The following is a 15,395-nucleotide window of genomic DNA, read 5'->3' on the forward strand; positions in this document are numbered from 1 at the left end:
CAGAAGTCACGGAAGACTCGCAGGCAGGGACCGGGCGGTTCCCAAGTAGCTGGCAAAGGGGGATCCTGGCTGAAGGTTGAGGCCCCAGCACCGTAAGAGTTCGTGTAGAATTCGGTGGGCTGGTACCCCGAGTCTGGGCTTTCCCTTGCCTGCCCCACCCGCATGCCCCCCAAAATCGCTGTGCCCCATTATTAGAAGCGGCGATCACTGGTTGCAAACTGAACTCAGGATTTACCGGGGCGAGGCACGGCCCGCAGGAGAGATAAGACTTGACAGTAGTTCTAGGGGCGTGGGTTTGTTTCACTTGCACGGGATTGATTATTCATACACAATGCTCCTTCTCCTGCCTTTCGGTATCTTAAAAATTGTCTTTGGAACAACGTGAAGTGTAAATAAATAAAATACACTCCTTTTTCTAAACTGGAATTTGGTACATTGACCACACCCGACTTTCTTGGCGGCTGCTATCCCAATCCAAGCCAAATTGTTAATGGTCCCTTCAGAACTGTGCTTCTTGTGATGATGCCTTAAAATTTTTATCATCCTGCTTGGGCCTTTCTAAAGCTTATTTCTGCCTAAGAGCTGTTTTAACTATCTGCTCCCCTTTTATATCAGACTTCCTTTTTTAACACCCGAGGTCAGGTTTTGCTTAGCAATAAACAAAATTTTAAGTGAGATACCCAAGAAGGAGCCTCTCTGCAGTTTGGAATTTGCATTTAAATATATTTTCATACACTGCTGGTGGGAGTGTAAATGGGTTCCATCTTTTTGCAAAGCAATTTGGCAATGAGGTTCAAGAACCTTTATAAATGCTCACACCCTTTGACTTGGGATTATTTCATATATGGGAATCTATCACACAGAAATAATCCAAAATGCAGACAGAGATTTTGGTCCTTCTCTTCATTTGATGATCAGATAAAAATGAGGGCTCAACAAACAAACAAATCCGTATACTTAAAGCACAGAAATATCTTGTGAGAGAAAAGTATGCTCTATTAAATCTATCCTGATGAATTAGTGTTGCCCTGGATAGTCATGAACATTCAGAAGAGCTTACATGTGGCTGTTCTCCTGAGTTTGCACAGGTTGCTCTGACATCCAGGCACTATGTCACACAGCCTTCTATCTTATTCTCAGCTGAGTATTCCTGTAGGCAGACATCACTTCCCTGGAGGAGAGAAGCTGCATGCTGAATATCTTCAAAGGGATTGCTTTGTCCTGATTTTTGCTCTAGAAATTGCTGAAACCAAGACTTCTGGGATGTCTATTAAACAGATGGTAGGCACCCAAGTGATGAGTGCTTTCTGATGAGCACTGGAGTTGGCGGCAGGGAGAGAGAGCTAGCTCACTGAGATTCACAGCCATGGATGTTCTCCATTCTGCCGTTAGCTGAGAGCAGGGACACAAACTCTGGCATCTAGCTCCTAGCTTGGACTCTGTCTTCCATCCTGTACTAGCTATGTGACCTTAAATTTCCGCGTAGCTGTTTCTCCTGTAAAATTCGGCCATGACAATGATCCAAACTCTGTGGGGGCTCTTTACGTCGAGCTTCACTTATCTACACTTATGGTGAGGCCTAATCCACTTAAAACCTTCCACAGAAAGCGCCTTCATGGTGTGTGTGCACTTTTCTATTATTTGTAACATCTTTATTGAGATACCAGGGGCCCAGTGCACAAATTGGTGCACCTTAAAAGGAACTGTGGGCCTCAAGGCTGCAGTGGGCACAGGGGCGGGTCTCAGCCCATCCTCTGCACCCCTACCCGGGCCCCTCCTGCCACAGCCCCGGTCCCCTGTCTGCCCCCCTGTCTGCCGGCAGCCCCACTCCCACTGCCACCACTTCCATGCGCTGACCGCTCAGGCCCCGCTCGCACTGCTGACCGCGCCAGCCCCAATTGCTCCACTCCGTCAGCAAGCAGCAGCTGCCAGCCCTGATCGGCCCTGAGGGCTTCTCTACCTCCCCCTACCCCTGAGGGGCCATCCAGGCTGGCAGCAGGTGCAAGCACCGTGCGGGACCATGGGGCGGGACCCTGGCACGTGGGAGCAAAGAATTTTCAGTAACCACCAGAGGCTCGCCCCGATGACAGTGACCGGCGCCCTGCCTTGATCTGGCGCCCCCACTCACCTGCTCCACCATCCTGCCATGGCCGACGCCCACCATGTTCTGTGCGAGCTCCCTGGTGGTCAGCACACGTCATAGCGACCGGTTGTTCTGCCGTTTGGTCTATTTGTATATTAGCCTTTTATTATAGAGGATCAGTCATGTGCCATATATTCCACCAATTTAAAGTGTATACTTTGATGGTTTTTAGTATATGCACAATCTGTCATTTTCAGAACATTTCATTACCCCAAGAAGAAATCCCATACCTATTAGCAGTCACTCCCCACTTCCTACCAACACCCAGCCCAGCCCTAATCTATTTTTTGTCTCTACAGATCTGCCTATTCTGGACATTTTGTCTAAACAGAATCTTTTGTGACTGGTTATAATGTTTATGGCATAATGTTTTCAAGGTTCAAACATTTTGCAGCATCAGTACTTCATCCTTTTCATGGCTGAATAATATTCCACTGTGTGGCTAGACTACATTTTTTTAATCCATTCATCAGTTGATGGGCATTTGGGTGGTTTCTACCTTTTCACTATTGTATAATAGTGCTGTTATAAACATTTGTGTACAGATTTTTGTTTGAATACCTGCTTCCAATTCTTTTGGGAGTAGAAATGATGGGTCATGTGGTAATTCGATGTTTGATTTATGGAAAAACCACCAAACTGTTTTCCACAGGAGCTATATCACTTTACCTTTCCATTAGCAATGTGTGAGGGTTCAAATTTCTCCATATTTTCTTTCTTTTTTTTCTCTCTATTTTCGAAAACACTTGGTATTTTCTGAATTGTTATTGTTCTTGCTACTATGGCCACCTTATTGAGTATGCAGTGGTACTTCACTGGTGTTGATTTGCATTTCCTAGTGACTAATGATGTTGAGCCTCTTTACGTGTGCTTGTTGGTCTTTTGCATATCTTCTTTGGGGAAATGTCTATTTAAGACCCTTTGCCCATTTTTAATTGGCTTTTCTTTTTTTGTTTTATTGTAAGAGTTAGATGTAGGTCTTTATAGATGTCCTTTATTAGATTGAGGAATTTCTCTTTCTTTCCTAGTTTATTGAGTTGTTTAAAAAATCAAGAATAGGCCCTAACAAGTTTGGCTCAGTGGATAGAGCGTCGGCCTGCGGACTGAGGGGTCCTGGGTTCGATTCCGGTCAAGGGCATGTACCTTGGTTGCGGGCACATCCCCAGTAGGGGGTGCGCAGGAGGCAGCTCATTGATGTTTCTCTCTCATCGATGTTTCTAACTCTCTATCCCTCTCCCTTCTTCTCTGTAAAAAATCAATAAAATATATATTTTAAAAAAAATCAAGAATGGATTTGGATTTTGCCAATGCCTTTTTGCATCAATAAGATGAAATGTTCTGAAAATGACTGACTGTGCATATACTAAGGTGATATGGCCTTTCCATTTTAGTTTGTTATTATGATGAATTACACTGATGGATTTTCAAATATTACACTAATCTTGAATTCCTTGGATAAATCTGACTTGACCATGTTTGTCCTTTTTAATATGCTGTTGTATTCAATTTGCCAAAAATTTGTTCAGAATTTTTGCATGTACATTTATGAGGGATATTTGTCTATAGTTGTTTTTCTTTAAAGTTCTTTCTTTAGTTTTGATATTTCAATTTCATGGAAGGGAAAAGGAACTCTGAAGTATAGAAGGTGCTGACTAAGCAGCAGCCATGCCCCCAGGGCTGAGACGGTACACTAAGGGAGGCGTCCTCAAACTACGGCCCGCGGGCCACATGCAGGTGTTTTTGCCGTTTTTTGTTTTTTTACTTCAAAATAAGATATGTGCAGTGTGCATAGGAATTTGTTCATAGTTTTTTTAAAACTATAGTCTGGCCCTCCAACAGTCTGAGGGACAGTGAACTGGCCCCCTGTTTAAAAAGTTCGAGGACCCCTGCTCTAGAGCAAGCATGTCAAACTTGGGGCCCGCGGATCACATTTGGCCCACAAGGAATATTTTTGCGGCCCAGCCAATATAATGGTGTGTAAGAAACATTTTAATAAAATTTCGTAACTTAATTTTTACAATATCCTGTTATACATAATTATTAATAACAAACTACAACATTCACTAATGACTGATGACTATAATCGTGTTGCATTAATTTCCCTTACGCGCAGGCGCACCATTTCTCTCCACTAATACCAGCAGCGAATATTTTAGCAGCCGGTTGCCACGTCATTAATCTTGTAGTGACTTGTTTGGTGTGCGCAACAGGAAATATTTTGCTTTTGGAGAACAAGAATAATAGGTTTATTTGCATTACGCTTATTAATTTGTGCAGTTATTCAGTGTCTGGTAAGTGAATGTTCAAGAAAAAATATTGTTATTAAAATGTTCTATTATTTTATGCTAATGATGACTCATTTATTTCAGCCTTTTGTATTCAGCACGTCTCTATCAGAACAAACCTATGTTTCTATGAAAATTGAAGCTTTTGTTTTTTTTTGCGGCCCACATACACCTAAACCTTTTTATTTGGCTCATGTTAGCCTTTGAGTTTGACATGCTTGCTCTAGACCAGTGGTCGGTAAACTCATTAGTCAACAGAGCCAAATATCAACAGTACAACGATTGAAATTTCTTTTGAGAGCCACATTTTCTAAACTTAAACTTCTTCTAACGCCACTTCTTCAAAATAGACTCGCCCAGGCCGTGGTATTTTGTGGAAGAGCCACACTCAAGGGGCCAAAGAGCTGCATGTGGCTCGCGAGCCGCAGTTTGCCAACCACGGCTCTAGGGTTAAGAGCCAGACCTCCTCAAAGAGGACATGGCCCTGCTTTGGTGAATAGTAGCGAGACATCAGTGAAATTGCTGGAAATCCACCCTGTAGGGCGCTGGAAAGATATCATAGGCGCTATCGCACCAGAGCTATTATGCCGTAAAACTACCTGAGGGGCTCTTGTGTCTTGCAGGAGCTGGGCCTTGGAGAAGCCGCTGCCGCTGCAGGAGCCTGCTGCTAGAGCAGCCCTGTGTCCTGAAGTTGCTGCACAAGAGACGCCGTCTGCGCTGCAGAAGATGGGCGGACAGGCTGCACACGTCCCAGGAGCCTGGCCCTGGAGAAGCTACCCATGCTGTGGGAGCCTACTGAGCGAGCAAATGGGAATTCCTCGGGCAGTGTCTCTCCGGTGCCCTCTACTGTCAAAGCTAAACACTGTGCCAACTGGCAAAGGCACAATATTTAAAGGGCCCATGTCCATTTTCACAGAGCAGGCAATGAAGAGTGGGTTTGGATCTGAAGGAAGTGCTGGAGTGGGAAAATCATCATTTGTCAACCATAGTAGTTGCTATGAACTGAATGTTTAGGCCCCTCCCCCCATTCATATATTGAAACCCTGACGTGATAGTATTTGGAGGCGGTGCTGTTGGGAGGTAATTGGGTCATGAGAGTGGAGCTCCCATGATGTTATTAGTGCCCTTATAAGAGGAAGAGAGCCTGTCCTTTCCCCCTCTCTCTCTGTCCTGTGAGAATACAAAGAGGAAAGGTTTTTTTACCAGAACCTGACCATGCTGGCACGCTGATCTCAGATTTCCAGCCTCCAGAAGTATGACAAATAAATGTTTGCTGTTTAAACCACACAGTCTATGATATTCTGTTATAGCAGCCTGATCTGACTAATACATTAGTAAAGACTGGTTCAGGCAAAAATCCCCAATGAATGTGAAATACATGAAGGAATTCTGATGAGGCAAAAATGGATATTTGCATTATTTTAAACAATCACCCCACAGACGTCACAAGCAGAAAATAGTAATAACACAAGAAAAAATGCACAGTACCTTGACCAAATGACCAAGTGGACATTGTTTGACTCCAAATGGGATTCCTTGAGAATGACAGCGCTTCTTCTGTAGAACTCTGACTGGAGATGAATGGAATCATGAGGAAATGTCAGTCAAATACAAATGGAGGACATATGATCATAAAAAGAGAGAGGCTGCATTTAAAAAAACACACACACATCAATGTCATTAAAGCCAAAGAACAGCTGAGAAACTGCTCCAGATTACAGGAGACCAAAGAGACATGATTCTATAAAGGACATTATTGGGCCAATTGATAAAATTGGAATGTGAATGGTAGAATAGATAAAATTATCAATGTCCAATTTCCTGCAGTGAAAAATTGCTCTGTGATTATGAAAGAGAACGTTTTTATGCTTAGGCAAAACACAGTGGTGGATTTAGGGGCAAAACACGATATAGCCCTGGCCGGGTGGCTCAGTTGGCCAGAGTGATGTCCCATGCTCCAAAAGTTTTTGAGGTCAATGCCTGATCAGGTTGTGGGTTCCATCCCCAGATGGAGGCAACCAATTGATGTTTCTCTTCCACATCAATGTTTCTCTCTTCCTTCCTTCCTCTCTCTAAAAATCAAAAGAACATATCCTCAGGTGAGGATTAAAAAAAAAAAGATACGGTACAGTACACATAACTTACCTTCAAATGTTTCAGGAAAAATTACATATAAGGAGGGCAAATATAAAGTAAATGGGGAAAAATGTTAACAACAGGTACATCCACATAAAGATGCTCTTTGGCCTACTCTTGCAACTTTTCTGCAGGTTTGAAAATCATCCTATATAATAAAGAGGGAATATGCTAATTGACCCTCACATCATCGCAAAGATGGCGGCACCCACAGCCAATAAGGAGGGAATATGCTAATTGACTGCCATGCCCTCTAAGATGGCAGTGCCCACAGCCACAAGATGGCGGCACCCAGTCCCCTTAGCCCTGTCGGGGTGCCTGTCTCCCGGAGTCCCCCAGTCCCCTCAGCCCCCAAGCTGCCCAGGGCTGACCCGAGGCGCAGGCAAGCCTCAAATGTCAGCTGCCCAGCTGCCCAGGGCTGCCGGAGGCTCAGGTAACCAGGGCCGGCCAAGGCTTGTGCTGCTGGCAGTGACAGCAGCAGAGTTGTGATGGGGCATTGCCTTCCCTTGATCCCTGGGTCACCTCCCACCCCTGAGGGATCCCAGACTGTGAAAAGGGGCAGGCTGGGCTGAGGGACCCCCCTCTCCAGTGCATGAATCTTCATGCACTGGGCCTCTAGTTTCCAAATAATTGGTGGTTCCCCCTGTGTCTTTGGGTCAGCTGGGGCTAGCTGATACAGCTGGGGTCAACTCGTCTTCACTCCTGGCTGAGGGCTGAGTCAAGGGTTGTCTCAGACGTCTCTCATTCTCCTCCGAGCAATATGCTAAACAGGGTACATTCTTTTCATGGCTAAGGCAGTGGTGCAAGAAGACAGCCAACTGCACCAACACAGGTTGAGCCCTTTGCTTGCATCATGCTTCAGTCCATATGATTCTGATGGAGCCCACTCCATCCCCTATTCCAGGTGGTCCAAACACATGATGGGTTTAGGATGCGCATGTGACCAATCACTGTCAGATTCAGATTCCTTTTTTTTTTTTACTTTTTAGAAGAAAGTATCCTTTTTTTTTTTTTCTGAACATGAATTGGAGGGGGGTGTTGTAAATTTGGAGTTTTTGAGAGCCCTCAGGAGGGGGAAAAATTGGGGCCACTTTGCAAAGGGAGAGAGCCTGTCCAAAGGGGAAGTCAACACGGAGGGAAATATAGCTGAGAAAGAGGAAACAAGCAAGTCCTGAGGATCATCTGAGCTGGATCCAGCGACGCCTGAGTCTGCTCCCTGGGAATTTTCAGTTCCCTAAATCAATGCATTTCCGTTTCAATTCCTGTACGCCTGTTGGAGTTGGGTTTCTCTTGCTTGCGGGGGTAGGAAGCAGGTTTTACTTAATTTTGTCTCCCAAGAGCCTATAGAACAATGCTTGGCGCACTCGCTGAGGGCCCGTGAGCCGGGGAACGGGCTTAGCCTTCATGCCCCGCAGGTGAGGCCTGGCTGCAGGGCTTCGAGCAGCAGGGACCCGCCAGGCACCTGTGTCCCAGAGCTCCAGGGGGTGCAGCTGGGCATTTCTAGCTGCATTTTAAAGCAAGCGGTGCTGACCGCTACACCCTCACCTTCTAGCCCACCTAGCTGAAATGCACATTCCTTCAGGGGGGAGGGAGTATGATGTAATACTTTCAACAATAAAGATTCAAAAGACAAACATACCTTCTGCCGACAGGAAGACGGAGCCAGAACGGCTCCCTCTGCAGGTACGTGAGCGATAGGGCCTCGGTCTGGTTAGTCCCCGGAAATGCCGCCCCACCCAAAACGGCACCTGGGAGAGGGCTGTGCCCAGAGGGGAGGCCGCAAGACCTCCAGGCAGAGAAGAGTTCCTCTTCCTCAAAATGTCCGGCAAAGCTCCTGAGGGGGCGGCTCATTGGCTTGGCTTTGAGCCAATGGGAGCCAGAAGCCTGGGCTGTCCTGATTGGCCAGGCCTGGATCACGTGCCTATCGTTCTCAGCCAATGAGCGAAGCCCATCCCTTTCCAATCACGAGGATGGAGAGGAAGGGAGAATTGGTTCCCGGAAAAAAATGAAGAAAGGAAAGTGGGTTACAGGCAGCTGCACCTCACAATGTCCACTCCATTCAAGCAAGAAAATTGGGCCCGGGCTGGCGTGGCTCAGAGGTTGAGCTCCGACTGAAGAACCAGGAGGTCACGGTTTGATTGATTCCGGGTCAGGGCACATGCCCAGGTTGCGGGCTCCATCCCCAGTAGGGGGCGTGCAGGAGGCTGCCGATCACTGGTTCTCATCATTGATGTTTCTCTCTCTCCCTCTCCCTTCCTCTCTGAAATCAATGAAAATATGTTAAAAAAAACAAAACACCCACAAACAACCATGATAATTTGTGTGTGTGATTATATGAATAACAACAAAATAATGATAGTTACCAACAACGGAGTGTTTACTATGTGCTAGCACTGTGCTAATGGCTCCACGCCTATCAGCTCATTTAATCCTTACACCAACCCTGTGAGGCAGGTGCTATTCTTCTCACTTTATAGGTGAGAATTTAGTTCTGTCTAAACTCAAATTAATTACCATACTACATTGTCTCACATTACACTGGAGTACTTGTTTGATTTTTTTTTTCTTCGCCTCCCACTACCCTAACTGGGTGGGCGCATTCAGACAGCTGACACTGAGCACTATAATAATGCACCCCCACTCCCATCTTTACCACATACTCAGGAGACAGAAAAGTAACAGATCCCTTGCCCACAGGGGTGCCAGCCTGGTGGGGAGACAGACACATAAACACAGGATTACTGTGCAATGTGGTGTTATAGCAACATTCTCTATAAAAGAATTCTTGCTTTTGTTTCCTTCCACACAAAGGGTTTAAACAATTTTACTATAATTCAGTAGTGTCGTGAAAAGAGGCTCAAAGAGTGGTAGGCAGTTAGACAACGTGAGCATAGTGAGGACAACAGGCCAGGTATGGAAGGTTACCAGCGTGGAAAGCCCTGGGTACCTAGCAATGGGCAAAACTGGGCTGGAACCTTGCCCCCAGGGTGACCTTTCCTCCCCTAGCATATCCCTGGTCATGCTTATACCCCGAGACCTGTCCTATGGATGGTCATGTGGTTCAGACCCTCCCCTGACCTTTCCTCCCCTGCCATGTTGCTAGTCATGCAGGTTATACCCCCTTAAAGGGGAAATGAACATGTGGACCAGGCGGAACATAGCCCTTAAGTATTAAGCCCCCAGGACATGAGGTTCTGACCAGAATCAAATACATCTAGGCCCCAGTTGTTTTAGCTCCAGGCCTAGAAAAACTCTCTCTCTCTCTCTTCCCCCCCCCCCCCCCCTCTCTCTCTCTCTGCTCTCCTCTCTTCTCCTTTCCTTCCTCACCCTCCTCTCTCTCTGCCTATCTCTTGCCTTTCTAAATTAACTTCTCTTATAGTTTGAGTCTGGCCTCTGAATTCTTTCTTAGCCAGAACTCAAGTACTGAGGTTGCTGAACTGAGGTCCGGGCTGACTCCACCCGTCTAATGCCTGATGCCGTTATCACTGCCAACAAAAGACTTTTTTTATATTTTATTGATTTTTTTACAGAGAGGAAGGGAGAGGGAGAGAGAGTTAGAAACATAGATGAGAGAGAAACATCAATCAGCTGCCTCCTGCACACCCCCTACTTGGGATGTGCCCACAACCAAGGTACATGCCCTTGACCGGAATCGAACCTGGGATCCTTGAGTCCGCAGGCCGACGCTCTATCCACTGAGCCAAACCGGTTTCAGCCAACAAAAGACTTTTAATTAAAATCAAAATTATTTCTAGCATTATGAAAGCATTATTAGATCCTGAAAAGGGTAATCAGATGGGGTGGTCCTGTTCAGATTTCACTTTGCAGCTATGAAAACGTACTGCTTCCCAGCGCCCAGAGTGCCGCCATTACCCTTCACATTTCTCCATCACAGCTGGTCTATGCTTGGCTTAAATTGTCTCCTGCCCCCTAGACCTAACAAAAGCATTCAGATGAATCCAGTGTGGGAAAGGCGATTTGGGTGGTATTTTCACATGCATGAAATGACATCAAATTACAGTGTACAAGTTAGTGCCATTTTTTGTACTGCAATTCTTTTCCTTTTAGAACTATAAAATCTCAGTTTGGTGTTAGCTTGTCTTTGACACCTCCTTAACACATGCTAATCTCCTTTTGAGAGAGAGAGAGAGAGAGAGGGAGGGAGAGAACTCAAGGTCAGAACTTTCTATAGGTAACTAACTGGACCTCGCTGACACCATTTCACTTCCACTCATTACTTTCAGAGCTACCAACTAATAATGGAAAACTATACAACTTTTCAATTTTCAATGGAAAACTATACAACTTTTCAAAAAACTATACAAGTTATCATGATAGAATGCTTCCCTTCAAAGAACTATATTTAACTTTTGAGTTAGTAAATTTATTTATTTATTTTTTAATATATGTTTATTGATTTCAGAGAGGAAAGGAGAGGGAGAGAGAGATAGAAACATCCATGATAAGAGAGAATCATTAATCAGCTGCCTCCTGCACGCCCCACACTGGGGATCAATCCTGCAACCTGGGCATGTGCCCTGACCGGGAATCAAACCGTGACCTCCTGGCTCATAGGTGGACGCTCAACCACTGAGCCGCACTGGCTGGGCTGAGTTAATCAACTTAAAGAAAAATATTAAGTAAATGCTGAAACAGGTGGGATGTGGACATGGCAACATTTGCGAGGGTGCTACTCAAACCGCTCAAGCTTTGAAAACACTGCCCTCACCTTGAGGGTCCCCGATTTTGGGCCTTTCAGGAAGCTTTTCCTCATCCTCACCCCGAGGCGAGTTTCCCTTCCAACATTTTGTGTAGCTGCTCTCTTAGGAGTCTCCCCAGTTTCCTGCAGTTGTTTGTAGGTCAGCCTTTGTGGCTAGACGATACTTCTCTTAGTCATATCTCCATCCTCCGCTCCCAGCACCACGCCTGGCCCAGAGCAGGCCCCAGGACTCCGGTGGCCGTTCCCGTGCTCTCACGCAGGAAGATAGTTTCAGGACGTCCATACGGGCTCTAGACTCAGTCGTCTTGTGCCAAGGCAGTTCTGTCCCTTGGAAGTCTGTCTGTCGTGGGTCTGCTGGGGGCCGCAGGGATGCCTGTGCAGGCACCTCAGCCAGGGCACGTTGCGTTCATAACTGACGTGAGCGGCGAGTGTGTGTGTTCTTTGCCGATGTTACTGACCCACTGTTGGGGTGACGGGCGGACTTTGGCTCTGCAGGGAACATACTGCCCCTCCAGGCTGAAGGAGAGCAACAGTCTGAGGGGATGCTAGCTCTCTTCTCCCTGCCCCCAAAGCCACTTGCTAGCCTACCACAGGGCAGCTGTCTTTCAGCCCACACAGAAGGGACATTTTAGTTATTGTTGGACTACCCAGCTTTCGATGATGAGTGATAAGCACAGAGGTGGGAACCCTTATCCTTTTCCCTGAACTCGGGCCTGTGAGCGGGTGAGGATAGGCAGGGGATGGCGAGGTAGCACCTGAACGTCACTTGGTCTTACATGAGTCCCAGGTCCTGATGCTAAATGTTGGAGGGGCACTGTGGGCATTCAGGTCTTCCCTTTCCGCCCCACCCCACCCCACCCCACCCCACCCCATCCCACCCCACCCCACCCTCAAACTGGTACTCCTTAGCTGAAAAATTAACAAGTTGTTTTCTTTCTTTTTAATAAATTGCATGTTATATTCTTTTTTTAAAAAATATATATATTTTATTGATTTCTTACAGAGAGGAAGGGAGAGGGACAGAGAGCCAGAAACATCGATGAGAGAGAAACATCGATCAGCTGCCTCTTGCACACCCCCTACTGGGGATGTGCCTGCAACCAGGGTACATGCCCTTGACTGGAATCAAACCTGGGACCTTTCAGTTCGCAGGCCGACACTCTATCCACTGAGCCAAACCGGTATTGGCCAAGTTTTTTTTTTTTTTTTATAAATATATTTTTATTGATTTCAGAGAGGAAGGGAGAGGGAGAGAGGTATAGAAACATCAATGAGGAGAGAGAATCATTGATTGGCTGCCTCCTGCATGCCCCACCCTGGGGATCAAGCCCGCAACCCGGGGAAAAGGCCGAGACTGGAATCGAACCGTGTCCCCCTGGTTCACAGGTCAACACTCAACCACTGAGCCACGCCAGCTGGGCCCACGTTGTTCTCTTTAAGGTAATTAAATAGAGGTAACTAGACACTCCCCATGAAGTGACCAGAAGAACTGAAAGTTTTGAAAAGCAGGAAGTTCTCAAAAGCATCTGCTTTGAGAAGCAATAAGCACTGACATGGAGTGTCCTGTTTCCTGGGGACACTCTAAGCTCCTCCCCCCTCCGTGGGGCATCTGGTTTGGATGGAAATTAAGACCTTCATGGAAGGAGGTCTAAAGGGCTCTGCGCTCCTTGCTGATGAATCACGTAGCTTCTCAAACTTGACCTGCTCAAGTTCCCTCAGGGGCTTGGGGCCTGGGGCCTGGGGCTGACCCCGAGCAGCCCGGTGAAACCATTTCTTCACAGTCTGCAGTTTTCTCTTAAAAGCGCAGGCAAGCTTTATATTCTATTGCACAACATATCCCTGTTTAGTATAAACATGTGTCAAATAACTTGCTGGTCAAATTGCTTAAATCTTGACTCCCAATTCCCTCCCCGACCCCCTAACGAATGTTGGGGTAGAAATGCAGTTTCAGAAGCGGCTTTGGGTATCTCTCAACACACTGCTGCCCTGTGCTCCCCAGGAGCCAGCCCCGGCGTGGAAGTGAGGCACTGGGTGATCCCGGCACTTCTGAGTGCCTTCCAGAACAAACCCAGCGCTTCTGTGCTCCCTCCTCCACACGCCCAGGGTGCTGACGGGAAGTGGAGAGGCTGGTGGCGAAAAGACTTTCCAACCGAGAATGTCTGTCTGCTCAGCCCCAGGGCCTGGTCCAATGACGAGGAGGGTTATGATGAAACAGGGAACCAGTGTTTCTTAACTTGGGTATAAAACTTCTCTGTGGGAACATTTACGCTCTGCATTTCCATTTTGGTGATTTTTTTTTTTTTTTTTTTAAAGAGGAATAGGCACATGAATGCCAACCTCCACCACTGCGTTCTATAAACAAGTGAACTGGCGCCCCGGCTTGTGCTCCCAATATCATGGGCTGATGAGAAGAGAACCAAGTTGGACTGAACACATGTTATGGACTGAATGTCTGTGTCCCTTCAAAATCCATACGGTGAAATCTAATCCCCAATGTGGTATTTGGAGGCAAGGCCCTCAGGAGGTGATTGGGCCATGAGGGTGGGGCCCTGATAGATGGGAATAGTGCTCTTATAAGAAGAGGCCAGAGAGCCAATTTGGTCTCTTCCCACCACGTGAAGATACAACAAGAACTGAGCAGTTTGCAACCCACAGGAGGGCCCTCCCCAAAACCCGACCATGCTGGCGTCCTGGTCTCAGACTTCCAACCTCCGGAAGGGTGAGAAATCAGTTTTCGTTGTGTGTAAGCCACCCAGTCGATGGCACTTTGTTAGAGCAGCCCGAACGGACTAAGATGGTACGGAAGCAGTGTATTTGACCACAGTAAAAAAAAAAAAAATACATGGAAAGCAGCTTAGCAAGTCCATGTTCACAACTGCAAGGACAGGACCTGGCTCTCCAATCTCCTCCAAGGACACTCAGTGGCTGCTGCTTACTTCCCACGGTGCCCACGTGCCCTCTCAGGCACCTTGACCCTTCGCAGAGGGACCTCCCGATGCCCTCCACGTGATCCCGAGATACACCCAGGGAGAAAGGTGCAGTTCCTGCCAAAGGAAGACCGAGTTGGCCCGGTTACTCCGCGGAAGATCCTAAGACACACCGCCCAGGTCACAGTCCTCAGATGCTCGCTTTATGGGGCCTGGACTCAGTTGTACACCGTGACATTCTGAATAACGATTACATTCTGGGATCTACAACGGCATTTTCCCAAGTACGTTCTGTGGGATGCTCCTCAGCGTTAGGTGGAAAAAAAGAATTCCGTTGTCAAATACAATTTGGAAACGCTGGGTCAGCGCGGGGTCACCGGGTTCGCGATGGCAGCTTCTCAGGGCCTTTCACACGCGGCGTGTGACACGGATCCCCAAGGAGGAGGCTTGGAAGACGCTCGCACGGTGGTTGCCAAGTGGATTTGGCCACACGAAGCTCTGCCACGATCATGTGAGGGGCCGATGTTCCATAAACACGCGGTGGAAAAACTTGCATTTAGAGAAAAGTAATAAAGTAGGAGATGAAGCTACCCTGGGCCAGGCGGGTTGGCAAACTACCGCCCCGGGGCCTCATCCCGCCAGCCGCCTGTTTTTGTACGGAGCTAAGAATGGTTTTCACAGGCTAAATGGCTACATTTTAAGTAGTTATGTAAGTCCTTGCATAACATTCTGGTTTTGCCTCCTGGCTCCCAAAGCCCAAAATATTTACTATCTGACTCTTTAAGCAGCTTGCCAACTCCTGCACGGGGCAGTGAAAGCGTTTGAAGACTATTAATTCTGCGTGTGAGGCGCACATGACTTCCAGTCCCCTTCCCAGCTCCGTGGGAAAGGCCTTCTGGTCCCCGTTTTACAGATGAGGATGCGAGGCCTCACAGAGGCGGTGTTTACGAGAGCCAGCCCTCACGCCGAGCTCTGTCTAACCCCAGCGCCCATCACCGTTCCTTTGCCAGTGGTGTACAAAGCGGGGTCCGTGCGCCCTAGGCGGACGCCTGAGACTGGCCACTGAAGCACAGTGGAAAATTAGATCTTTTCATTATAAGTGTTTTTTAGCTTATCCTTTAGACACTCTTAATTTTGTATATCTATTTTGTTATAATGAATCAGCTGAAACGAGCCTAGTCAGC

General features: G+C 47.1%; 1 protein-coding gene across 1 annotated transcript in view; it reads right to left on the reverse strand.

The window, feature by feature from the left end:
* The window catches only part of UBTD2 (ubiquitin domain containing 2), a 41,251-nt gene extending 32,924 nt beyond the window's left edge, over positions 1-8,327 (reverse strand). Inside the window, exons 1-2 of the mRNA XM_079771351.1 lie at positions 8,204-8,327; positions 5,917-5,999 (exon numbers count right to left, since the gene is read on the reverse strand). Coding sequence (XP_079627477.1) covers positions 5,917-5,941 — 25 coding nt within the window. The 5' untranslated portion in view covers positions 5,942-5,999; positions 8,204-8,327. The remainder of the gene's footprint in view (positions 1-5,916; positions 6,000-8,203) is intronic.
* Positions 8,328-15,395: the final 7,068 nt, after the last annotated feature.

This window comes from Cnephaeus nilssonii (assembly GCF_951640355.1).
Source record: "Cnephaeus nilssonii genome assembly, chromosome: 5".
Classification (NCBI taxonomy): Eukaryota; Metazoa; Chordata; class Mammalia; order Chiroptera; family Vespertilionidae; genus Cnephaeus; species Cnephaeus nilssonii.